Source organism: Betta splendens, chromosome 24 (genome assembly GCF_900634795.4).
Source record: "Betta splendens chromosome 24, fBetSpl5.4, whole genome shotgun sequence".
NCBI lineage: Eukaryota > Metazoa > Chordata > Actinopteri > Anabantiformes > Osphronemidae > Betta > Betta splendens.
The window spans coordinates 9,321,339-9,348,014 of record NC_040901.2 but is presented as its reverse complement, the minus strand read 5'-3'; the positions used below and the strand labels follow the sequence as shown (position 1 = coordinate 9,348,014).

At 53.0% G+C, this 26,676-nt stretch overlaps 1 protein-coding gene across 9 annotated transcripts in view; it reads left to right on the top strand.

The window, feature by feature from the left end:
* Positions 1 to 248: 248 nt before the first annotated feature.
* The window catches only part of stxbp5a (syntaxin binding protein 5a (tomosyn)), a 45,890-nt gene continuing 19,462 nt past the window's right edge, over positions 249 to 26,676 (top strand). For 7 of the 9 annotated variants that reach the window (XM_029140332.3, XM_029140330.3, XM_055506102.1 and 4 more), the window contains exons 1-7: positions 250 to 865; positions 2,435 to 2,532; positions 19,063 to 19,144; positions 19,562 to 19,662; positions 22,633 to 22,767; positions 25,578 to 25,641; positions 26,165 to 26,248. In XM_029140332.3, the coding sequence (XP_028996165.1) occupies positions 728 to 865; positions 2,435 to 2,532; positions 19,063 to 19,144; positions 19,562 to 19,662; positions 22,633 to 22,767; positions 25,578 to 25,641; positions 26,165 to 26,248 (702 nt within the window). In that variant the 5' untranslated portion in view covers positions 250 to 727. Of the gene's footprint in view, positions 866 to 2,434; positions 2,533 to 19,062; positions 19,145 to 19,561; positions 19,663 to 22,632; positions 22,768 to 25,577; positions 25,642 to 26,164; positions 26,249 to 26,676 lie in introns of all 9 variants that reach the window. The other 2 variants (XM_055506103.1, XM_055506101.1) reach the window with 2 other exon arrangements.

Below are 26,676 nucleotides of genomic sequence, written 5' to 3'. Positions count from 1 at the left end.
TTCAAACACGTAAGCAGAAGCCGTAGGGGGAACGGGGAGAGCGGTGGAAAAACAGGGACTCGGCCCGCTGTGCTATTCTGTCTGTCTCCATGCAGCCACTCACAACGCTGCAGCATCCCAGCATCACCAGCATCACCAGGTGCAGTGGAGCAGAGCGAGAGAGAGAGAGAGAGAGAGAGAGAGAGAGAGAGAGAGGGGAAGGGAGGAGGGAGGGCTCCGTGGTCGCTGAAGGCAGATAAAAAGGGAGAGAGAGAGAGAGAGAGAGAATATTGGTGGCAAGGTGGCGGGATTCGTGTTATAGTCGCTGCTGTGTCAGACATGCGCAGGAGCGTCAGCGACGCCACCACCGCCGCCGCCGCCGCCGCCGCGCTGCGTTTCCGCTTAGGCTGAGCGGCGCACACAGCCGAGAGGGGAGGGCAGGGAAGCCGAGAGGACTCCGGGGACGGCACGGACTCCGAGCAAATCACTCCGACGCACCGACATCCCCGCAGCCCCGCAGCCCCGCGCGCAGATTCACACCTCGGGCGGGCGAGCGAGCTGAGCGCCGCGCCGCGCCGCGCCGCGCGCCGGACGCAGCCTTGCAGCATGGAGACCGCGCCAGGGAACGAGCACTAACATGTGACATTTACGGAGGGAATCGGAAGAGACAGAGCGCGCGCGCGTGTGTGTGTTTATCTCTTGCGGGTGATCTGTGATTCTGTGCACTGCAGTCCGAGGGGGGGAGAAAATGAAGAAGTTCAACATCAGGAAGGTGCTGGACGGCTTGAAAGAGGTGTCCTCCTCCACCCCGTCGGTCCAAGTGGGACCACAGGAGAACCACCTGGTCCAGGAGAGCCTCCAGTCCGATCATTTCCAGCTGTGCAAGGTGGGCGAGTCTGGTGATTGTAGGATTATTATCGTCCAGCTGTTTCCGCCTCACGAAGTCGTAGTCGGACTAGTATAATTCAGTGTGTGTTGCTCTTATCCCATCTACGGATACAGCGGTACTGAACAAGTGAGCTCTCCTCAGTAAATTGGCATTTTCTCGCCTCCTTCCTGAATATTTTACTGATTACTTTTTTATTTTTCATTTTTACCGTTTACTGCGGACTACAGCTGCTGCGCGGATGTTGTCAACATCTGTATCGACCGCGCGCAGAGGGCGACCGTTACAGCGTCCGTCCACGGTTCGCCACGGCGATGCGCAAACTGTCCGGGGCGACGTGACACCGAGCAGAAGTTCAGTCGCGATGGCGCGTGCGCAGCCGCGGTGCGCCGGCCGCGTCTGCGTCCCAGGCCGGACGTGGAATGCGGCGCAAGGGTTCGAAATGCGAAAAACGCCGTCTGTCGTCCCGAACGCGCGCGTGGCATAAGCTGTCACGTCGAGGGGTTGGGCCAAACTGAGCCGCTCTTGCGTAATCTTCTGATTCGGGATTAGCGAAACGATGGTTTGTGGACGATATGCGCGCGCATATACCTTGTCGGCTCCTCGCGACCTCCCCCTCCCACACACCTGACACACTCCCGGCCGCTCCGTCTTCCCCGCACTCGGTACTTTAGCCCCCAGATCATTGATCTACTCTGGACTGATGGCGCCTGAATAGAGTGTGTTGGAGGGGGGGGGCTGCTAGAAAAGAGAGATATTGAAATGCAGCCTTGTTGCTGAACACACAACCTTTAGGTCCGACGGCTGCTAACTGGGAACAGTAGATTTCACGGTTTGTCGCTTCGTAGACGCCGACGGCGAACCAGACGCTAGGAACGCGCGGCGCAGAAGTCCAAATGTGGGGCAGATTAACTTTCCGAAACTCTAATCGCCTCAGCAGATGTCGCGGGCCGAGTTGGACGGCCTAAAGTCACGAGCGGAAAACCGTGTGACACAATCGAGGGTCCACTCGAGACCCTGGAGGGCTCGGGGGTCCCAGCAGGGAGATTACAGGTTGGACTGCAGCCTAAACATGTCTCTCACAGGCAGGAGTCTGATGGAGATCTCTTTGAAAAAGGCTCCAGACCCCCCCTCCTTCCCCCCCACCTTCACTGTCTGGACAGAAACTTGCTGTAGTGTCTCTGACAGGAAGGTGTGCCCGAGTGGCCGTTACGTAACGCGCTTCAGCCTCCCGCCACCGAGCAAACGCATCCAGCGGCTCACGTGACCGCGCGGCGGCCACGACTGCAGGAACAGCCTGTACAGCGTAATGGCCTCCTGTCGGCGGCTGACTTCAGTGTAATCACGACTTCACGTGGGAGGCGGTTTCGAGAAGGAAACTGAGACGAAAACAGAAACGAGAGAGACAAATGCTCAAAAATAGACCCGCAATTATAAAAGGAGCGAAGCCAAATATCAGCTAAAGGCACGAAAACGAGGTTTCTGTGCGTTGAAGGGGCTTTTTCTCTTTGTGGGACGAAGCAAACGCCCGCTCTAACCCGCGTCCCGCCTTTTCTCGCCTGTCCGCAGACCGTCCGTCATGGCTTCCCCTACCAGCCGTCCTCCATGGCCTTCGACCCCGTCCAGAAGATCCTGGCCGTCGGCACCCAGAGCGGAGCGCTCCGACTGTATCCTTTTGCCAGCCATGGAGTGGCTCTAGTTAGCGTTAGCCGCCGGCAGGTAAGCGAACAGCTGTCGGTCCCACCGTCCAATCGACGGCGTCGAGGCTCCAGTTCCAGATGTCGTCAAGACAAAATAGGAACAGGCTCCACTCCACTACTTTGCCTTCCATCACTTACTCGCATCAACTCGACAAGGAAGGCATTCCAGTTTCTACCCTCTGTACACGTGTGTTATTGGGGAACCAGACTCGTCCCTGTGCTGCAGTGGAGGTGCTGTAACAGAGCTGGTGCAGAAACGGGTGAAGGCGCTTAATGGCCTGGTACATTGACTCCTGCGAGCTCCATTAGCCGCATTGGTGACATGAAAGGAGCGCCTCGCCGATCGGCCGATCCCGGCGTCAGGTGCAGCGATCTGGGCAGATGATCGCCGCTGGATGAGGCGGTCCCTTTGAAAGCGAGCGAAGGGGGGGATCCGTCTGGTGTTTGGATGAATGACGCGGATCAGATAGTCTTATCGTTGTCGGGAGAAGGTGAAATGGGAGTCATCCATTCATTCTTCTGTGCTCGTTATCGTCCCCTGTCGTTTGCTGTTTCGTCAGCCCCGTTTCACGTATCTGAAGACACGGACGCCAGTGTGGCTCAGAGAGTGGGGAATAATGAGGATTTCATGATTTTACATAGCTGCACATCCCCATATGTGTTTTTGTTTCTAGCTTTGCCAGGTTGCAGGTTGGAGGGCGTCCGGCGACTCCTGGGTCCCGGGCGTCGCTATTTTCTGTGCCGGTGATTGTTGATGTGCATGCGGCCTTGTTGGGCCGGTTTGTCTGGCGTGCCAGGACGTTTGGCTGCACCCCCTCTCCCCTGGAGGACGACAGGAAGTGGCAGATCAAGGGCCTCGGCCTGGCAGCGTAGCAGAGGATTGAGAATTACAGCAGAAATGGTGTGTGTGTGTGTGTGTGTGAGAATCCTCAGAGGAGGCGACTGATCCCTCCAGCCACAAAGCCAACCACTTCTGTGATCCCCCTGAAAACTGCCCCGTGTTTGATGCTCGCCACCGAGTCTGCTGCCGTCTGCGCCGTCCAGCTGGACGCCGGCGACATCGCCCGGAGGCGGGGGACGCGGGGGAGGAGGGAGAGCAGGGTCTCGGCCGAGGAAGAGGTCAGGCTAGCTCAGGAAAGAGCGAGCAGGCTTTCCCCCGGTCCCAGGATCTAATAGAATCCTTATTGATCCGCGTGTGGTAATGCATGAAGACAGATGTGCCCGAGTGCATACACACCGCTCTCAATTGTTTTCTGCACTACGGAGGGAAGCGTTGAGGATCTAGGAGGCAGGGTTCACGTGGTAGCGACAGTAGCCGTCAGATTAGCAGCAGCAGCATTTTAGATGTGAGTTTTGAAAATGTGGAAGGAAAAAGTTCAGGGAGACAAGACGTCAAAACAAGCTCAGTACTTTTTCTGAGTGTCCTTTCGTTCTTGACCTCCTGCAACTCATGTCTCCTTCTTCAGCCACAGCATTTATTCAGCCAGCACTTGTTATGTTTGATACTATTATGGGTGCTTGTTATTAGTATAAATTGTAACATGGATCACATTATAAGCTTGTGTCTAAGTCTGGCTGGAGTGTAATGATCCCCATCAGTCGCCTGGATGTGAAGCTTGTGTTCGGTGGTGCTGTAGTTTCTGCCCCAGCTGATTTAGGGTGCGATTTAGCCAACGCCGTTGGACGACTGCTTGTGTTTAATAATAAATTAATACTAATGGGCTGAGGAGTGTGGCCTATAGGAAGAGGCCCACATTTGTCAAACGTCATCTCATTGGCACGGATGCAGAACGTTTCCATCCAGGATGTAAACAAGGCTTTTTGTAGTAGAGAACAATCAGTGAAATTCACACCCGGCTGCTTTGGTTTGTGCCTAAGGATAAAGCCTGGTGCACTTCAGATGGAAATGAACTATCTGTATGAGTTCGTCACCACCTGGGGCAAATGTGGCGCGAAGGCTTTAGTATCTGACTTTGGCGGCTCAGCCCCTTAAAGCAGAGGCTCTGGTGGTCGTATTCCGGCGGGTGTGGCGTTTGTCCGTGTGGAGGCTCGCCGCTCTTCACCGGCAGCGCTATAACTCAGAGACTCCCCACGAGCCACAGCAAGACACAGATCAATAGATCAGATTGTCACTCCATGCTCTGCCAGATTATCTCATCGGCAGGCGCCGGACACCATGGGCCTCGCACGTAGAAACGGGGCCACACACACACACACACACACACACACACACACACACACACACACACACACACACACACACACACACACACACACACACACACATGGGTGTGACTGTCAGACCCTCTGCAGCTTCTGGTCGCGCCGCAGATCCATCTCTCCGCCGATTCGCCCGGTAGCAAACGGCCTCAGGAACCGGATCAGACGGCGAGCGAATGTGGTTGAACGAGCAACAACAGTAGCGATCAGAGACGGAGGGGTAGTAAGTGGTTCCAGTCGGTTGCGTCAGGAGTGTGGGAGCTGACTAATCATTTGTTTATTCCTTTATTATTCTGCCCGTTGTGTTGCATTCGTATTCCGCTGCCTCACTCTGAACGGCTCCGCTCCGTTTGCGGCAGATGCATGATGGAAGCCTGCTAATGTGCTATCAGTGCATGCATGCGCTCCTCGCAGCAGGAGCCTGTGTCGTAATTGTCAGCCCTGTGTCAGTGGTTAGTGAGGAAAAAAAAAGGGTATCGCACGAAATCAAGAGGGATTAGGATTTCATTCCAGCCAACCTCAATTTAGTTTCCACACGAGACAGAATGATTGGAGATGGAAAGACGAGGGAGAAGCCTGAACTTAAGCCACCTTATTGCATCTAATGAGAGATTCCAAGTGTGTGTGTGTGTGTGTGTGTGTGTGTGTGTGTGTGTGCGTGTGCGTGTGTGCGTGCGTGCGTGCGTGTGTGTGCAGGAGTCGGCTTTCGTCTGCGGCTCATGGCCGACTTTACTGGAACGAAGTGCGTTAGCTTCCAACCTGTCAACTGTGGACTCAGCATCTTTTTAGATTTTTTTTTTTTATTATTGAATTTTGCTGCATCAATACCACAACAAGCTAGTTGCTGCTCCTCGCTGTCTGATGTCCAGAGTGTGTGTTCTGCTTAAGTCCTTTAGCCTTGACAACCAACAAATGGGATCTGGGTTTAGGATGATTAAAGTTGTGCTGCTACGTTGCGTCTCTTCCATAATTGAGTCTAGGTTTAACTCCTGCTCTCACGCCTCTTATCTTTGTCAGCTCCTTGACTTGGCCTGAAATGATAGGAGCGTGTGTGTGTGTGTGTGTGTGTGTGTGTGTGTGTGTGTGTGTGTGAGAGAGAGCATGTTCAAAGTCGACACCAAGTACGACTTTAAAACTCCGCTAGAGAATAAAGTGCAAGTGAACAACAGAACTCATCCAGGCACAGAGAGATACAGCTTTCCTTTCTGTGGTGAGTCATCACATTTCAGGAAGCCGTGTGCTGTTCATACAGAGTCATGATATTAGGGGACAAGATGTCTGTGCAACGTTGAGGAAGGTTAGGAGCTGTGGCATTTTTCCTGTCCTGATCCTTTATTGAGGGCGTTGTTCTCAGATTGATTGTCGTGACGTGGTGAAATGCTAATTAGGGGTCATTCATTGAAAGTGAACACACCAGCTGATTTGACATCAGGTGTGATGATGGGTGCTGCAGGTCGTAATGATGTCATTCTTTCAGGGACAAGTTGTTCATAACATAAAGATGAGGAAGCGCGCCTGCATGTACTGTACCACAGCGGCCTGTCACCTTAGTACATGTAGGGTCCCCATGGCGACAGCATGGCGTGCATGGGCGGACTGTCCACCTGGTGGGAGTCAGAACACAGACATGGAGGCGGACGGATGCAATAAAGAGACGTTAATAAACGTTAATGACAGCAAGCAAAGTTCACAGGAAACAGGAAGGAGCGTAGCTACTGTACTGTAGGCTGAGCAGTGCTTCAGGAAGAGAAGGGTGTGTGTGTGTGTGTGTGTGTGTCTATGTCTATCTGTTTGTTTGTCTATCTGTCTGTCTATCTGAGTGCGTCGGTGTGTGTGTGTGTGTGTGTGTCTGTGTCTGTGTCTGTGTCTGTGTGTCTGTGTGTCTGTTTGTGGGTGTGTGTGTGTGTGTGTGTGTGTGTCTGTCTGTCTGTCTATGTGTGCGTCTGTGTGTGGTGCTCCTGGAGCCACACTCGCTGCGTCCTCGGCCCTGCAGGCCCAGTGGCAGCCAGGGACACGGCGCTGTCAGCCCGTCGTGATTTATGCCGCCATTTACTTCAAGCGGCCGCATTTCCACCGCTGCTGCGCTCGCTTGTGGGGACCGCGTTGCTGCCGTATTGATTTGCAGTCATATTAGCCGTGGTCAACGTGGCCCTTTACTGTAACAGGGCTGTCATGAGCCGCCAGACCCCTCGGTAGCGCAGAGGTCGTCCATCATCAGGAGTCCATGTGATGGAGTCTGGTGGGTTTGCGTTATCACGGCATATTATTGATAAGAATACACTGATATCTTTTGATGCCGTCGCTGCTTCTCGCTGTGAGCAGATCCCGACATGCGCTTGTACTCGCGCTCCCACCTGTTCCACCGATACAAATGTCGCTCCCGCTGTCACGTTTCCAATTGGAAGTGACGGCAGCAGACGAGCGGCCTGATGTCCTCCAGGCGCCCTCAGCGCACGCGGCGCGTGTTGAAAAGTGACAGCCGGTCTCGGCGCGCGGGTTCATCCACAGGTCCGCGAGCCGTGACGCAGCCGGAGCGGCTTGTTCTGCTTAACGTCAGGGTGACCTGCGAGGATGAACGTCTCGTTTCCTCCCTGCCTTTCACGTGACCTCTACATGTATGACAACGCCAGCATCCCTCTGGCTTCACGCTCCTCCCCCCTCTCGTCTTCAGCTCTCGCCTCCTGGTTGTCGGACAGGTCTCGTGCTGTTGCAGGATCCCTGTTTAGTCATGAGTTCTCCCCTCCGCCGCCAGCTGAACGCCGTCTCCTCTAAATAGTCATGTGTTCTGGTTCCCGGCCATCTGGCTCCACACTGAGGCTGGAGGTGAGAGGGGATGAGTCCCCGCTGCTCTGTAGAGGGTGACATTCTCCCTCTGATTAATTGCTTAAATTATTAATCGATTATCAAAATTGCTGTTCCTTAATTTTCTGTTGATTGCACAATAGATCGACTAATTGTTTCTGCGCTAATTATAATGACGTTACAAATTAGCGGAAGAGCCCATTAGTCCGTAACGCTGCCTCAGAACCCGTCTCCTCTCCGCTCATCATGGCGTCGTCTTCATGATCTCCGGATGAGAGATCGTCATTCAGCTCGTATCGTTGTACAGTAATAACCTGCTTTTCTGTGATGTCTGAAGGCACGTGCGTGCAAAGAACCGTGAGCTGGGTAAACGGTTGGTTGTGACCTTACTAGAATCTAGACGCTCAGTCACTGTCTGCGTGCTCACACGCACACAGGGTTCAGAGCATTCAGTCGCTCTCACAGAGGAGGGAGGACAGTGAGGTTCCCGAGGTAGCGGACCTTGAGGAACGGCCTGTCACCGTGTTAGTGTGTGCTGGGATGCGTGGCGAGGCTCCTGCAGACAGAGACGGAGCTGCGCGGGATGTCACGCAGCGCGTCGTTAGCGAGGCCGTCCAGCAAACATGCTACGCTACAGCACACGCTAACATGTGATATGACACAGATCTGGGGTCAAACCGTTCCCCCTCGTTTCGCCTGGGAGCAGATCTTCAGCGTGACGTCATCAAGGAGCGTTTGCGCTCACTCCCGCCACCTGTAGGTTTGGAAAGCAGCCTCCTGCCAACTCCACGCTGCCGTACAGAACGGAATTACTACATTCAGTTTCCATTTCTGCTCCGATTGTTGTCACTGCTCAGATCGGTGTTGGTGACAGTGATTCTTTTTGAATGAAGGTCCATAAACGCACCTTACGGGTGCAGTTGGGCTTTTAAAAGCTGTAAACTGGAACATTTCTACTGAGAGATTGGGTGAAGGAGGAAGAGGAAGCAAACTAAAGTCTAAATGCAAAGTGATGGTGACTGGAGGAAGGCTGCAGGGGCGTCCAGCCGACGGTCCGATGTGTGGACACAGCGGCTCAAACGCAGCTTGCTGCAGGTTTAAACGACTTCCATCCTGCGTGACGTCCACAGCGATTCACCGCGTGAGCTCATTATATAATCGGAATCCTCGAAGCGTCAGCGAAAAACGGCACGCTCGCTGGGCTCAACTTTCACTGTAGAACTGAGCGCAACCGCGCGTCTGTAGCTTCTCCCGCTGACGCTGTCGTCCTTAATAGAAGTCGGGCGGATTCCCTGGACGTCAGGGCGACTTAAGCCTCGCCGCTGACAGGCTAAGTCGATGGCAGCTTGTAATGGAGTTGAGGAAAGCCAGAGAGGCCGAGCCGCTCCAGCCCAGAGGATGAGACGCTGCGCCCGTCAGTGGGAGCGATGCATATTGTGACGTCGGCCCCCCTCCCCCCTGCTGGTCGCTCCCATGATATTCATCCCCCCGCTGCTCCTCGCTAGGCTGCCCTTTAGTATGCCATCATGCTGAGTGCCTGCAGGGAAGACGCGCGCATGTGTCACATGACGCGATGACTCAGGCTTTAATGCCCTGCCACATGGCTGTCATGTGCTCCAGCCCCCCCCCACATCTACAGTAGGCCCGGTGCATGCAAGCGTGACCGACCCAGGGAGCGTCTGCAGAGGGGTCGAAGCAGACAGCTCAAGACTTCAGGGGGAACATGGGGAGTGACGGAGAGCGGCGTGAGGCAGGATGGGAGAGCGGGGGGGATGAAATCACTGCAGAGTGACGAGAGTGCGTCTAAGTTTAGCAAAGTGAAGAGGAGGAAGTGGAGGGAGATGGAGAGAGCGCGCACCGGGGGAGCGTCTGCTCGTGGAGCGCAGCCAGAGCGGTTGCAGCCCATTCAACGGTGTGACTCAGAGGCCTGGTGTGGAGTGGGCGGGGTCTGCGGGACGTGGACGGGCAACAATTGGCCCCTGACTCAGCTGCGGTCAGAGCAGCGGCCGAGCGGAGGCCGGCGGACGGCGTTCTGTCGCCAGCAAAGACGCCGCCGGCGTCATCGCTCCCGTTCCGGCGATGAAGCAGCCCGTTTGCCCGTCTCCTGGACCCCAGCGGGGAAAGGGGGCGGGGTCTCAGCCGGCCGCACCGCTAGGCCCCCGTTAAGCCGCCATCGGGGCCATTGGTGAGGTTTCTCTTTCTGTCTGATGTCTAATACTAAAACGAAGCTGGTGCTCATTTTTAGAAAGCGCTGCTGCAGTCTTGTGCATTTTTAATGGGTAAGGCCAAAGTAGCAGCGTCTGTTCAGTGTGTGCGCTCCTATACAGTGCTCCTCCACTACTGTGAATGTGTCACACACACGCACACACACACTCGCACACACTCCCTGAATCATTTTACATACCACCCCGGGGCTCAGTTTCCCAGAGGCCTCTCTATCAACGCTTCTAGCAACGTTCAGACATACATCAATGCTGCAGCTGGAATCCATTTTTCCTTATCAATATATCATTAGGAAATATTGTTTTCATTGTCATTTGATGTTTTACTGCGTTTAAGCTCTGCCAGAGAGATGAAGCAGGCAAATGAGAGCATTAAATTCCGTTTTAGTCTGTTTAAATCACCTTTTATTCCTTAAGTGAGTTTTTTCTGCGTATTATAACTGGATAATTCAAACTCTGGAGTAATCATGGATTGGATCCTGTTTTGAAATACAATGTGATCAGAGGGACCAGTCAAGCACAGTAGTTTCTCCCGTGTGTCATTCACGAGCTTTGCAGAGCAGGTTGCTTCGTTTACCTTAAAAACGTCCTTCCTGCTGTCTTTGAGGACAGAACAGAAGTACTGTTCATGTATCTTGGGCCTGAATGGGGGATTCTGGGAGGGGGAATGTCTGCAGAGAGGACAAGATGGATAGGTACTGCAAACAAGCCTGTACACACACACACACACACACACACACACACACACACACACACACACACACACACACACACACACACACACACACACACACACACACACTTCCCCACTCTGAAGGAACTTTCGTGTGTGTCCCACATGTTGGACCGCATGCAGAGGGGACGGCCCTGACGGTTCGCTCCCCCTTTCGCCCCCTCCCTCCCCCACCAGGTCTGATAGCGATAGCCCTGCAGCCGCGCCCCGTCACGAGTGCACGGCTTTACATCGCGCAGATGGACGTGTGAGTCATCCCAGTGCTGTTGTTTGTCTGTGGGAATGCGTGTTCCTTTTTCTAATCCCGTCATTCAGACAGACTTTCGCGAGCCCCAAATTACTTAATCCAATTAATCCATCACCCACAATAATCCACCGCCGCCGCTGTGCCGTAACCTCCGCGGTGGCGCTGGCGGCTGCTTCTGCAGAACAGGCTCAACCTTGAAGCCTCGTCCTTCGGCTCAGCGGCCTCGTCCTCGCTGCAGCCGTCATCTCATTGTGTGCGTGTCAGAGATCAGCCGCCGCAGACGTTCCTCGTGCGACACTCGCTGCATATTCCTGCATTGTGTTCCACCGGCAGCCTCCAGTTCAGCGCTGTAGACGCTCGCCCCTCCGTCTTGCTTTTGATTAAAGACCAAAGAGTTTAGGATTTTATGTGCTGCTCAGTTGACAGTTTTGTCAAGATGCCCTTTCCCAGCATGCCATTAAAGTGACAGCCACACAATGTGCCCGTGATGGGTCTAATTGCTCCTACAGCAGACGCAACACAGTTCAGCAGCGGATGTCAGCGGAGCTGTAGGTTTAGTGGCTGCGCTTCCATTCCATAGCAGCGAAGGCCACTGAGCTGCACCGGTCCGACTGTTCCCCCTGGCCTATTAGAGGCCGGCCGTGGCGTCTCCTGCGGTTTCTACTGTACCTCTCAAAGAATTTGTTGGATATTAGTGCCAGAGGGTGTGCGTGTGTTGTAGCGACGCGTATGCCTTTAGCTCCGTAAACTCATTTGGTCCGACCGCTCAAGCTAACGCAGACGCCGCCGTACAGTAAAGTGCCCGCCACTGTTCTAATCAGATCAGGTGTAAGTGTTGATGAGGAGGTCCAAACGAGCTGGTGTTGAAACCTAATCCTGCTGCGTGAACGTGTTAAAGGTTAATTTGGCCGTACGCTGCATTCTAATAAAACATTTTCCTCCCCAGCTCTCGGAGTAAAGCATGAAGCCATCTAAATGCATACGCTGACTCCCATTTGCCACATCCATTATTCATAGACGGGAGGAAACCCAGTCACAGACTCTTAGCCCTGCACTCGCTTGTCTTCCGTCTCATCTCTTCCTGCCTCCTCTCACTCTGTATTCGAACGCTTTCCCCTAAAACGAGTCTCCCCTTCGTCATTAGAATCGTCCACTAGGGTTTTGTCTTTTAAACCGTTCTGCCTGTTGCCTCTTCCTTTTCTTCTCCCCCTGGGCTATATGTTGTCTTATCTCGCCGCTTTGTAATCTCTCAGCTGTGTAAAGGACATTGATCATAATTGGGGAAAGAGGATGGAGTCCTCACGAGCCTGATACAGTATTACACTTATATCTTCTACACGTGCGGTGTATGAAGTGTAGTCCTCCTTCATCTCACCATCCACCATATCAAAATCCTTTGTTTACATCAGAGAATTGATCACATGTCAAGGGGAATTTTCTCCCTGCTTCTCTCCGCGGCGCTGCTGCCGTCAGATACTCCATTGTTTAGACTATCTGATCCAGTCTGTGTATGGATCGGATTGTTTCCATAGCGGGGGCATTCAATATGTGCAACCCGGTGAATGCCTGGGCTTAGACAGGACACACGCGGCCATTCGCTTCCCTGGCCTGGTTCCTGGTTCATTAGCATGTGCATATGTACATAAATACAAGCATAGCGGCTTAAATCTAATTTGCTTTGGACGTGGTTTGTCCCTAAGGGCTTGTCCTCATAAGAGTTATACACTAGACAGGAAGCCCGTCCATCAGACAGACAACACATGGAGGCAACACTCACACCTACAGGCCATTCACAGACTCCAATTACCCTGACGGCACGTCCACGGGAGGTCAGGGGAGGCCGGGCCACCGGCAGATAAATATTACACGCAAAGGCTCCCTGCTGTGAGCTAGCCGCGCTAACCACTCCGCCGCCTATTAGCGAGAGCTGATAGACGGGGAGCAGGAAAAGGAGAAAGCGGGGGATTGGATCAAATGGGATTTAATCCGGGGCCGGCAGGTGAACATGCGCTGCAGCAGGCAGCTCACTCCCCTCTGCTGCATGATAGATGATGTCTGTTAGCGCTGTTAGCGCCACGCTCGCTCGCTGGTGTTACCGACTTGTGAAGTTTTCCCGGCTCCGGTCTGAATGCAGCTCGCGGCTGTAAAAGCCCAACAGGCGTCGCGGAGTGGAGATCGGGACCCCGCGGGGGGCAGATTGGGTGGAGAGCTTCGGCCTCGGCGCTGTAATTGGCCGAGTGGGGCCCGGTGTGTTGGCGGCAGCCGGAGCCGGCGTCCTTGCGCTGAGACACGGGGTCAGGGCTCATGTTTAATACACTCAGCTTGTACCCAGCACAGATATGCACATGACGGGCGGGTTGTACTCGCCCAAACCCCAACACGCGCCACATTTTCATTCGAAATTGATAAAATCTCGCTCCTTGTCTCCTGAATCCACACCCAGACGCTGGAGCCACCGTCTCTGTAAACCACTTGACACTCGCACACATTGTGTTTAGCAGCGTCGCCTGTTGCAGCGTAATCCTTTAACTGGCTTTGCCTCCATATCATAGCAGCACAACTTATGATTTCTGTTAAGCCGCTGTCTGTCACACTCATGTAAATGAGACTATTAAGCAGTTTGGCAGCTGCAGCGGCAGAGTCGCATGTGTGTCCTATCCAAGAAATGTTCGCTGGAACGCTACACGTTCGACTGTTTCTCCTTCGTATCCATCTCACATTCAGTCGAGAACTCCTCTGTTTTGCCTCCTCCTCCCCTGTTTGTTCTGCATTGCCCCTACGCTGTGCAGGATTTTGCAGGAGCGCTTGGCTACAGGCTATTGTGCTGACTCGGCATTAGCTACCTCCCAGTTTACCCCCGACTCTCCGCCTCTTCCCTCCCATCTCGCCCGGCTCGTTCGCCCTCCTTCCCCTCCCTCTCTCGCCTTCGATCCCTACAGCCACTGAATTTCCAAACCCTCTTTATTTGCTTTTAGTCCCTCCCTCCATCCCCCAATCCCTCCATCCCTCTCATCCCTTTTCAGAGACTTGCCTCGGAGTGACCGTACAGTAGCTCGGCTCAGCGCTGAGTCGTTCTGCTAAAATTAGACGATGTCCTGGGTTGTTAACACGCTACTACTGGGCAGAACTGGCCTCGGTCCAGGATCCAACAGTTCACATTATCACTTCATCATGGAGAGCTTAGACCGTTTACTGTGCTTCACCTGTGCTGGTTTCAACCCACAATCAGCCCAGGCAGAGCAGTGAGGGGAAGCGATCGTGTCAACAAGACCTGTTTTTGCCCCCGGCTTTCAACCAGCAACCCCCCAGAACGCGCCTCATCATTCACGTGAACGTAGATTACCACAAAGTTGAACTGTGCACCTCAGCAAATGGCCGTTGTCAAGAATGTGGCCTAGACTGAGGCAGGTGTGTGTGTGTGTGTGTGTGTGTGTGTGTGTGTGTGTGTGTGTGTGTGTCACCATGTTGCGTTGTAATGTTTTCCAAGGTGAGTATGTGGAAGCTGAGGCAGCGACAAATACTCAGCAGCCCCATCGCAGTTTAATTGTTTGCCTGCATAATAAATCAAATGTGTCAAGGGACATTATTTATACAAGAACTGCGTTAAACAAATAAATCACCCGTTTGCACAACTCCAGGTTTTCCTTTGTTGCGTGCACACTCGCTTGCATTTCAGTGCGATTGCACGGGTCTCTCTTTTTTTCTTCTTCTTCTTCTGCGGTGAGCGAAACGTGTGACTCTGATATTCATGAGGGAGCAGGGATCCCGTGGCCCCTGTCAGTGATGTATGTGGTGGCACCTGAGCGCGGAGGCGGCGGAGAGGAAAACAAACGAGCGCGGGCGAGTCATGAGGCCTCGTTAGAGCCGCGCCGGGTGCGTCTCCACAGCTCGGAGGCCGGAGACCCGCATCCTGAGAGCTGTCGGAGCTCGCGGCGTGCACCAGCACCCGGCGCCGTAGGACGCCATTCATTGTTCCGGCTGTTGCCAAGCGACAGCTAAAAACCTGTTTGACGCACTTTTCTTTTTTTTCCCCTCCGAGTTGAGACATTTTCAGGTTTCACTGACCGGAAAAAATGCCCATCCTCTCCGCCGACGGCGGTTATTGCTTCTCATCTGACCCAGGAAATGCGTGTCAGCGTTGTCAGGAGAGGAGAGGTCCCCGGTGGACACACCTTCGATCCTGCGACGCTGCGAAAAGGCAAAAAAAACACACAACCGTGCTGATTTTCTGAGCGTAGGATTCTTTGGCGAGGAGAGGATTAATTAGAAAGTAATCAGAGCATAATTTTGTCCTTTAAATCACGCAGCACAGAAAGCTGTTAGTGAAATGAATGGAAACATAATGTGCCAGGCCGTAGTTAGGTGACGAGAATGGCTGACTTAATAAAAGTCCGGCTAAGTGGCTGCTAATAGCGGAGTGCAGCCACAGTGCAGGTCTGGAGGAGCGCAGACGCCGCCTCTCCCTCAGCCTTTAAATGGGATGTAAACAGCTGCCGGCCGGAGGGGGAGGGAGATGGGAGGCGGGGGAGTGCTCAGGCAGGTTTGGGTCAAGGTGGGCCCGGCTGTTATTAATGATTTGTAGGATATCCCTCCAAACGGGAGCTGAGTAATATGAGGGCAAAGGGCTGAGCTGAGTCCTCTGTTGTTGCTGCGGCGGCGGGTGTTTGTGAGGTTGTCGCCCCCGTGGGCTCATTACTGGCTTCGTTCCTTGATTTATGGCGGTGGAACCGTCCTTCCCCCCGTCTATTCCGCCTCCCTCCGTCGTCCGCCTCCCGCCGGATGCCGCCGCGCTCTGTCTCTGGGTCCGGTGCAGCCTGCGGCCCCGTGGCCCCGCCCCCTCCCGGCAGGGTGACGCGTGAGTGGCCGGCTTTGACGTCACTCCACGTCATAGGAACTCAGTGCTCCCGGCCTCGCTCTCTCATGCCTCCCCCACATTCTGTCTCATCTTTATCCCCCATTAATCACCTCTTCCTCTCTCATCTTCTCGCTTATTGCTTCCCCTTTTACCAATTCCGTTTTTATCCGATTCCTTATATATCTGCTGTGTGTAAATATAACGTAACACGCTGCAGTCTTTGTCCACCTGGCGTTTTCATCTCATCCGCTCCTTATTTTCTTGTTTATTCCACTCGCAGAGTCACAAACAGAGAGCGGCTCCACATGTTTGAGGTGAGCAGACAAACAGCGAGCTGGGAGCAGAGAGGCTCATCCCTGTTCAGGTTCAGGCCTATTCCTGGAGAACATGCTCTCATGCTTCCCAGTGCATCAGGCCAGTCGCCTGTGAAATACAGGAGCATTACGAGCGTGAATTATCAGTCATCTTTGACTTCTGGAATAGCTCTGGATGTTTTCATCGGACTTGACAGGATGTGAAGCTGACCCACTTTCTGCTCGTCTTGCATCACAGCCCGCGGTCGCCCTCGACGCTTTTAGTGCGGGCGCGGCGTGCCGGAGGGGCCGCGGATGGAGATGGAGGCCTCGCCTGGTTTAAACGGGGAGCGCTCCCGTCAGCAGCTGTGCCGCGTCCCGCGCGGCTCGAAACCAGGCACTTTGGGTCGCGTTTCTGGAAAGATGTGGCGGCGGCGGCCCGGATGTGGAGGAACTTCCATGAAAAGCATTATTTTAAGATTCAATTGTATTGTATGTTTGCTACAAACGCATGGATGGGAAGAGTTTGGTCACAATCATATAATGATCACATGTGAATGTTCACCACTTTAAAACAGAATGAAACAAGCCTCAGAAATTGAAACGATGTCGTTCTCCAGCGCGGCGTGACATTCCTGGATTTCATAGGAAACACGTTGTGACACCACAGACTCCCAGTGCCAGAGTTTACACAAACAAAAAGAGCTTTCATGCTCCGGGTAAAGATCGAATTAGCATCAGACACCGAGCGCAGCCGAAAGGTCATTCAAATAAATAGCAGTTGTGCTACAACCTGGTTTGCGTGATCGCATGTGAATAAGTTGTTGGCGTCTGTCATTGTCGATTCTAAGAATATTTCCGGCTCATCTTTGCTGCGTTGTGTTGTGCGTCTGCTCGGTGACGCAGGCCTTTGGGACGTGTGCCTCCCCTCCGACGGACGGATAAATGAGCAGTTTAAGGAGCACACCTTCAAATCCTTTCCTCTCGCTTTCAGCAGCCCTGCGAGACTCGGTTGCCAGGCAACATTAGGAAGGAGTTTTCAATGAAGTCACTTTCAGTCGGACGCCGGGTCCAGGTCTCGCTGACTAACAGCACACAGACGCTGCTTCTTGTATTATGGAGCTTATAGAAAGGGTGGGTGGACTAACACACACTTGTTGTATGTGCAAAGTGTAAAGCCTTTTTAAAAGTCACCCATGAGAAGAAAAGATGTTTTATTCACTATTTGCATCCAGCTCCTCTGGATTTCTTAGGTTCAGGTAACAACGGTGACTCAGCATCTGAGTCGGCACGCGGTGAAAACTGGTTCGAGCCTCTAGACGTCGCGTACATTATGATCCCCATCAACCAGCTTGTTGACCTGTGACTCAGCCACCGGCAGCATCCGGGGCGTTCCAGCCATGCTGCTTAAGGAGAGAGGGCGCCGGACCCGCCTCTGCTCGTCCACAGTGGTTGATGCTGATGAGGGTTTGGAAAAAAGGCAACTTTTATTGTTCGGTGCTGATCTTTTTTTAGGTTTCGCTGCTTGAGCCTCTGGTAGAGTCGCTTTAAGTTGCGTTTCTTTTATCCGCCAGGAATCCTCTAAAAGTCCTATAATGTGCTGACACAGTTCATAAGCTGATTTTTAAGTGATGAGCTCGGGTTAATGTGTAATCATCACTGACCCATCTGCTTCGGTCGCCATGGTAACACGGAGGCCAGACATACTGCATCCACAGGTTCCTCTGTTCAGCGCTTGTAGTTGTGGCCGGACAAACGAAGGCAGCGGCTGCGTGGACACAGTCGAGGGCCTCCCTCTCCGTTGATGCTCGTCCCAGTGTGTTACTGTAGGTCTCGCTGAAATCCAGTGGAGCTGGTGTGTGGAGCTGCGGCCGCTTTAATTGCCTGTCCGGGAGGCAGGAGAGCAGAGATTAATCCAGCTGAAGGGCTCTGCAAGCATCACAGCAGCCGCCCTCTGATTGGACGGGAGGGTCCACGTTTTACACTGACCTCCGCCTGCTTGGATTGAAGGCCTGACCCCTCCCCTGTGGGACCCGGGGCTCCGCCGCCTTTATGTACTCATTAGATGCGGCGAGCCGGCGATTTACGACTGTGGAGCTTCCTGTCAGGCTGGTGCTTATTTGCACGGAGCCGCGTTACTAGAGTATTCGCGTGTTGTTGCATTTGTGGGCCCATGAATAAAAAAAAACACATCTATTTATTCTTGAAATATGAAATGGAAAACAACACGCGGAACGGGCCTGTGCAGAAGGTCAAACCACCCCCACCCCTCATACATACATGCGCTCACACTAATGATGAGCGATGATGGGATCCAATTTGTGCTCCAGCTCCAGCATATGTACCCCTGCACAACCCCCCCGCTCCCCAGCCCTGCGTTAGTGGAGGAATGATAGATATGATCAGTGAGCTCACCTATTCACTCCCTGGGACCAGAAGCTCCTTGTCCTCCTTTTTTTTTCCCAGCCTCCGTCCTTCCGCCCTTTCCTGCCTCCTTCCTCCTTCCCCTGCATTTTTCCATCAGAGGTGTCGATCTCTCCTCCACCTTGCACCTCTCCCTCTACTATTATTTACTCATCCGCTCACATAATATCCACCCCTTCTCCGCTGATTCACCTTCTATATATCTGAATATGTGAATTCCTCGCTCCTTCCATCCGGCGGCCGGTTTCCCTTTGCTGCAGTGCTGCTACTGTACGTATTTCTCCCTCGCAGCCACTTCGTTCTACCACGCTGCCTTCTCTGTGCCGCAATCATCTCCTGTACATGGTTCAGCCTGAATTACATGTTGTCTTCAGCAACCGGCCTGTAATTGTCTTAATTCAAGGAAAGCTCTTAAAATGTGATCCAATTAGGCCCTGAGGTGTATAACTATAGAGACATAATGAAGTGCTGCATGAGAGGAATATAATTCATAGGTATATGGGTCAGAACAGTGTAAAATATAATACAGCTGACATTTTTTCTTTTTCTGTGATGCCAGAGAAATCTCACTGTGGATATTTCCTTTCTTCACATCGTGCCCTTTGAATCGGGGGATGTCCCTCTGATTCTACACGTGTAACAGTTACACAGATGATGCTCCCTTTGCTTCTGCCCACGGTCCTTGACAGAGACCCTCTCAGGTTCGGTCGTCCGGGCGTGGAGTGTTACTGTCAGCACGAGAGCGGAGCGGCCGTCATCCAGCTGCAGTTTCTCATCAATGAGGTAAAACCCAAGTCAGATTCTTAACCTGCCACGGTGGGAGATAAGAGTGGTGATCACATTTCACGGCTTGAAGCCCAACTTAGTGATTTCCTATTGACAAAAGTTTGATTGAAAGATCTGTGTGTTTGTCGGCATCTGTGTGACTGTGACTCAGCGGCTCAAACGAACCCTTTCGGGAGATGGAGATGGTTTTTAGTGCCTCCTCCGCACACATACACGCGTATACATCCCATGAATCATCATGGCTACCTTGGAGAAAGCGGCCTGCTTTTAAATGAGCCAGGGAGCGAAGTGTGACTCATGCGTCACATGCTCTCAACGCGAAATGTGCAATCTGTGGACATGTTTATGAAAACCAGTGCTTTTCAGAGTCTACGTCTTGGGTTTGAAGATGACACTTCCTCTCGTGCGTGACAGGGGGCGCTGGTGAGCGCGCTGGCTGACGACAGCGTCCACCTGTGGAACCTGAGGCAGAAGAGGCCCGCCGTCCTTCACTCCCTCAAGTTCAACAGAGAGAGGTACCGTGACCGCGTCTTCCGCCTCTGTTCGCCGGGGTCCGGTCGTAAAAACTACCTCCGAGAGGTCGGCGCTCGCTGTCTCCTCCAATCACAGGCGCAGCGCTCGCCCATCAGAGCCAGTCAAGTCGCTGGCAGCTGATCTGTCACCATGGGCTCTGGGGACGGGGTTAAGTGTCAGCGCCGATGATCAGAGGCGGCGCCGGAGCGACGGGCGGGCGGCCGGCGGCGACTTTGAGGGCGCGTCTGACATCCGGCGAGCAACCGACGAGGGGTTCTGTACAGCGTGTTCTCCCTGTGCAGAGACACGCAGTTAAGGGTAATGAGTGGTGTCCTGTCCCTGTCAGCCGCCGATGGACCGGGACGCGCTCCAGCGCCCCGTGGTTGGCTGCTGAGGCGCTTCGATCAGTGGATGCGCGGATTGGCGTTTACCTGGGTTTTTTTTTTTTTTTTTACTGCCGCTAAGCTACAGGCTGATCCGCCGGCTCCGGCTCCACGTTCATCAGACGCGAGCGCGAATCCGCAAATTTGTCAAATCCGTATGTGAAATTCCATTTCTACCTCGGCCGCTCTGCGTTTTTGCTGTTTGCTCCCTGCGTAGCCCCAAGTAAAGCTGTAATCTGACCGCCTGCTCCAATACGGCGAGTGGACCCCCCCCCCCACCACCACCACCACCACCACCACCGCCCTGACCAGAATTTGAGTTGATGGGTGAAAGCAGCGTTGCAGAAAGCCCCCCCCAGTGTCAGCATCCATTCACATCAGTTCACAGGCGCTGTGAGAGAGGAGGGGGGGGGGGCTGAGACAGACTGGGCCTCAGCCAGAGAGCGGTGAGTCAGTCTGTGGGTTGGAGTGTGGGGATGGAGGAAGCGCTAGAGAAATCCTGCAGAGTCATTCTGGCGTAGGATGCTGCTGTCGCCGTGCGCTGCAGATGTGGAGGCCAGCGCCGGCGCGGGCTGATGTGATGGGAGATAATAGGAGGGAGAAGCCGGGCCGGGGTCATCACACGTGCATGCGCACGCGGCCGCGGCCGACCTGATCTCTGCACTTTTGCTTTTGCCTCGGTCGAATTATTTTGAAGGAAGTCGTGTTCATGCGAACAGTGAGTTTTTGTCCTCGTATGTTGGAGCTCAGCGGCAGCAGCGTCAATGCTGTGTTACTATTCATAGCGTTAACCTTAAAGTCAAACTACATTAGCAATTAGACGGCTCAAGTCTTCTTATTTATTAAATCATTGATCATTCAAGTGGAGTCTTCCCAGCGATTTTTGACTGATTAAAGTCTTTTAATCCTGGATTAATCTAGGATTGTGTCCGAAAACTTCTCCTCAACCTTGTGGCGCTACAAGGTGAATTAACAATTATGATAAAGGCACATGCCCAGATTGCTTTTTGCACGTGCTCTCTCTCTCTCTCTCTGTCTATATATATATAGACATACATATATATATGTGTGTGTGTGCGTGCTGTCTGGAATCAGATTAGATCAGATTTATTTGAGACCCTGTGGGTAGAATGAGGTCTGTGGCCTCTCAGGTTAGAACAGACTCCTCCATCCAGATGGGAGCGGAGCCAAGCGGAGGCTGCTGTGTGCAGCAGCACTCCCTGTTGGATTTGTCTTTTACCTTTACATTTGTGACAGCCACTTATTCTGACATCTGGGGCTTCGAGACATTTTTCCTATAGATGCTTTATTAAAAGTTATCTGTACATTCTGTGTCTTCGTCACCGTTTAAACCACTTCATGTTCAGATCCTCATGTGCTGAAAACAAACTGTTATATTTGACTTCATACTTTACCTCTCCTGCACAATAGCATGATTTCTATGAATCACATTTTTAAATAATAATAAAACTGTCAGGTTAATTCAGTTTTCTTTCTTCTTTATGGGAAGCAATTATATCTGTTTCACGCTACAATATTGTTTAGTCAGCCATTCAGAAATAAGTTGTCAGTGCTTCGCTGAAGGGCAATAATTAATAAACTTCTAGTAGATGAAGGCAATTTAGGTTTTTAAACGAGTGGTTGCGTAATGAGAGGCTCAGTTTACTGTATGTTCTGCACATCTCTGGGATAAGAACATCACAGAAATGTCTCTGGGGCCCTATGAGAACTTAATCAATTAGCTTCTATGTGTATATACACGTATACTCTTACCCATTATACAACACATTATACTGTACTTATACAGCAGAGCAACCCTGAAATCCAACTCCTGCACACACTCCAGCCTCCGTATAAATGGCTGAGGCACATCTGTTTGTGCAGATGGAAGTGGACATTAAGAGCCTCACACAGTCTGCGTTATTGCATATAAGGATGCCGGTTGTCATGAAAAGTCATGTAGCTCTGAGTCATTGTGTTCCGTTAGGTGAGTCTGTGATCTCCCTGCATCTCAGAGACTAACGGTCCACAATGGGGTGAGTCATCAGGACAACGCAGGGAGAACCTGCTCCGTTACAGCATGTAAGTATGTTATCCTTCCAGGAACCTGCTTCAATAACTCAGACCTTGCTGTTCGGCCTGAGTGAGTTCCTCTCGTTTGTGAAACTCACGGGCTCAAGGCAACGCCGGAGGAGCTGCGTGACCTTTAAGCGCAGAGGTCGCACATTGTTATTCCTCAGGCAGACTTGAGCTTGAATCACAGAGCTGATGAAAGGACAAAGCGATGAAGAGGGGTGAGGGGACGAGCGGCGCGGCGCGTTTAAGGAGGGAGAGGGTCTCTAACCCCTCATTACACTGAAGTCTGATGGACGGATGAAAGCGGGAGGTGAGGGCGGGGATGAAGGCAGCGGAACCACAGGTGTTCCCTGTAGGTCTGGAGGGAGGGCCTAGAGACGCCTCGGGGCTGCTCCGGTCCGATCCGAGTTCTGCATAATTCGCCCGGTTGTAACAGGACGTTGAGTGATTCCCGCCTGCGCTGTGAGGATCCGTCGGGCCTCGGGCTCACCGCTGCTCTCCTTGTCTCCACAGGATCACCTTCTGCCACCTGCCCTTCCAGAGTAAATGGCTGTACATCGGCACCGAACGGGGGAACATCCACATCGTCAACGTGGAGTCCTTCATGCTCTCAGGCTACGTCATCATGTGGAACAAAGCCATCGAACTGTGAGTTTGGTTCCTGGTAGTTAAAGAACTCGAATCTCCAGCTGATCCAATTAGCGCGGCTCATAATATTTTACCTTGGTAAAGGTCACTGCAGTTTGAATGTGATGACACAAGATAGAGTCATTAGTGAGTCTATCATGCTCCAGCCCAGTACCAGGCTCCAGGTTGTGGCCGACCCGTCTCTTTGCCGTCTCAATGGATCTGTCAGCTTGACGGGCTCCATTTTGGTTCCCTGCTGTAGAGACTTAAATTATTTACTGGAGCGTTTTGCTTGGCTCTTTCCCCTCGTCCCCTTCGGTGCCTGAGTGTGTGTGTGTGTGTGTGTGTGGGGGGGGGGGGGGGGGGGGGGTGGAACAGGTGTCTGCTGAGATCAGTGTATGGTACACATGGACGTCTCGTCAACAGGGCTGCGGGGAAGAAAAGGCGAACGAGTGGTGGGAGATAGGGGAGATGGGGGGGGGGGGGGGGGGGGGGGGGGTGACAGAGAGATGAGAGCGGAATGGATGAGACAGGGTTTTTGCCGGGGGAAAAGGGCGTTTGGGGAAGGGGGGGGGGGCGGTGACGGGCGTAGAAATGCAGGTAGCGGCGGATGGAAGGACGCAGACGTCGCGGCGGGAAGAGGGTTCCAATTAAGGAGCGCAAGGGCAGAGGAGGCGATAATGAGCCGATGGGGAGTGGATGTGGACGATAAGGTGGAGATGCTGAGCCTCTCTTTGATGCGAGCACGGGCAAAAACTCCAGCTCCCTGTGCTTAACAAAGCAATGCAGCGATGCACTCAGAGTAGAAATAACAGCTGATATCAGTTATTGATCCTTCAGGCTCGTCAGCGCCACGTCACCCGCCTCCATTTCACACGTCCTGTCTCCCGTCGTGACGGTTCTGCCCAATTAGTTTGAGGAGGCGAGGCTTCCGCATCTCCTGCTTCAGACCCCGATCGTTCACCTTGAATCGATTGGCAGGTTCTGCATATGTGAGCGCGTCGCTCGCTCCGATGCCCCCCACCCTCCTCCCCCGTCCTCCCCCGCCCTCCCGGCTGAGGGGTGAGGAGGGCCGCCGCTCCCCCACGCGCGCTCGGCGCCGTCGGAGTCGCGAGCGGTCGCCGCGGCGACGCAAAGTGAATCAGCAGAAACGTTTAGCATTGATTCATGGCTCGAGCCGTTTGTCAAGCGAAGATGCTAAACGATTGGGCGACGCAGTGGAGAGGGAGGATTTGCTGCTGATCTCTGATTTATATCATCACATGTTGGTTGTAATTGAGCTTTAAGCCGCCGGTTGCGCAGCAGAAGCGACTACAAAGGAGCTGAGACCAGGTTGTGGGAAGTTACGTCTGCAAAAACTGGAATTGTTTATTTCTTTTCTCTCAGTTTTAGTGACTCCATCTTGCACCTCCATGCTCAGGCTGCACTGTTAAACCGGCACGTGCTCCACTCACACGCTCTGCACCCAGTCACAGCTTACGGAGGCGGCGCGAGGTCGCACACGGCGCGGCCGCGCGCCGCCAACAGGCTGCTCCTGCCGCGTTGCTGTGGAAACGGCGCCATGGCGACTGCCCCGCCGCGCGCCGTCACCTGTCGTGACACCAGATGTTCGGGACACTGCGCGTATGTGCACGAGCCAGCGTGTTTCAGATGTCACGGCGGGACCTGATCCTCACGACGCTGCTTCTGCACGATTAGTGTAAAAAAGCTAATCTGGGGGGGCCTTTAAATGCAGTTTACAAAGGTTTATAGTATGATTCATGACGTTTGAGAGCAAAGTGCCAAGGAGGAGAGTTTTAAAATATTAATAATATTGAGTGAGTAATAGATCTGACATGAGGCACTCATACAAAGACCTTAAGATGATGAACTGACAGACAAGAATTAACCTGCAGCCAAATGGGCTGAAAGAGACAAACATGTGCATGACTTGACTTAATAATTCAAAAATGCATATTCCCAAATTGTCCTTGACTCTGTGTGTGTGTGTGTGTGTGTGTGTGTGTGTGTGTGTGTGTGTGTGTGTGTGTGTGTGTGTGTGTGCGTGTGTGTGTGCGTGTGTGTGATTTTGGGAGCCTGCGTGTGCAATCTGCCCATCCTGCCTCAGTTGCCATGGTGATTCCTTTATCTCCGAGCCCGTGCGCGTGTTTGTGGACTTTGTGAATACGTTCTGTGCCATGTATTTGCTATGTGCCAACAGGTTCGAACAAATAGATTTGCTACAGGGTTTCGCGGGGGACCGCGGAGGAAGGGGAAAGTAAACGGCGCGTGGGCCGCAGGAGGAGACGAGGGGCTTTTATGGCTGTTCAGCAAAAAAAAAAAAAAAACGTCTTGCGGAAAGGCTGGGTGTTAAGTTGTGTCTTAATTGTGCTGTCATGCAAATGTGTGTTTAATTTGCGTACGCTGCCGTGGACGGCGGTTCGCTGAGAGACAGGCGGTGAAGGGGGATTAGATAAATCAACAGCTCCAGCTGCAGCAGAGCTTAGGTAATAAGGCTCCAGCACTGACGGCTAAATATAGAGACGACTGCCTGCCTGCCCACTAACTGCCGGCTCCAGGCGCACGAGGCGGCGCCGGAGCACGGGCTCGTTGACGCGGCGCGAGCGCGTCAACAGGTCCCGCTCACCGCGCACAGGCGTCGCGTGAGCAACAGGCCCCGCCCCCCCGAGCTCCGCGCCGCGTCACCGCCGACCTTCCTCCTCCTCCTCTTCCTCGGGACGGTTCCGGGTTGCGCTGCGGGCTCCGACAGTCGCGGGGGGGGGGGGGGGGGGGGCTCGGTGACGCCTTCCTCCTTGACGTGCCTCTGCCTCTGTCCCCGTTTGTCCCATCAGGTCCTCCAAGGCGCACCCTGGACCAGTCGTACACATAAGCGACAACCCCATGGACGAGGGGAAGGTAAAGACACACACACGCACCCTTCAGAGGCCGCGCAGCCTTTTAAGGGCTTTTACTTTTATTTTTAAGCTGCACGGCGCTGTTAAAACACCTGCGTCGGCATCGCGTCCCAGGGATTCCGCAAATAGTGTTGCGCCGGCGTTATTGGCCCTATTTAATAATTCATCTGCAGCCGCTGGTTAAAATGTGTGAGGCGGATGCTGAAGCTGAAGCTCTGGGACGGCGTCTCTGCTATGAACCAGCCCCCTTGATTTGCTGTAATGACACACATATTACGTGTATGAATCTAAAAGCCTGTCAGTTTGCCTTCTGAAACTGTTGTGTGTTTTCATTGTGTTTCCCTGTGGGCTGCTGCCTTCTCTCCCTGCGCTGCTGTAGTCTGCTTACACCTGACTTCCTTTCATGCTGTGTGTGAATGTCAAATGTATTACTTATTTTCCCGCCCATCATGGGGTCTATTCTATCTCCTCTCTGTCATCTCGCGCACCTATCTCACCGGCTGCCTGTCGCTCTCCCTCTCCAGCTTATAATTGGATTTGAGGCTGGGATCGTGGTCCTGTGGGATCTGAAATCAAAGAAGGCTGACTATCGCTACACTTACGATGAGGTAGGCAAATCTCTCCCGTTTCCCTGCGTCCTCTTTCCTGCCGCTTTCTGGTCTGCGCTGTATCTTTTAATGCGGAAACTGGAAATTAAATCACATATTCATGAGCTGCACTGTACACAGTTGTGTGTGTGTGTGGGTTGAGGTACAGTACAGTGGTTTAATACAACTGATGTGATGAACTCTTCCAAATGTTTAATATTTCCGCATCGATATGACCTCAGATTTGCTCCCATTCTTATTCAAGCTGTAAATGTATGTGACTTTTTGCCTTTGGCAGCTGCCGCGGTGCTTTTTTGCAGCATTATAGAATTGAAGCTTAAAGATTTTGCTTATTCATCCCCGCATTGTGGATTTATGCACGTTTGATGGTACAGTATGGGAGCTTTCCACTTCCTGTTTCAGCTGAGAGGTGCCGGGCGTTCCGCTGT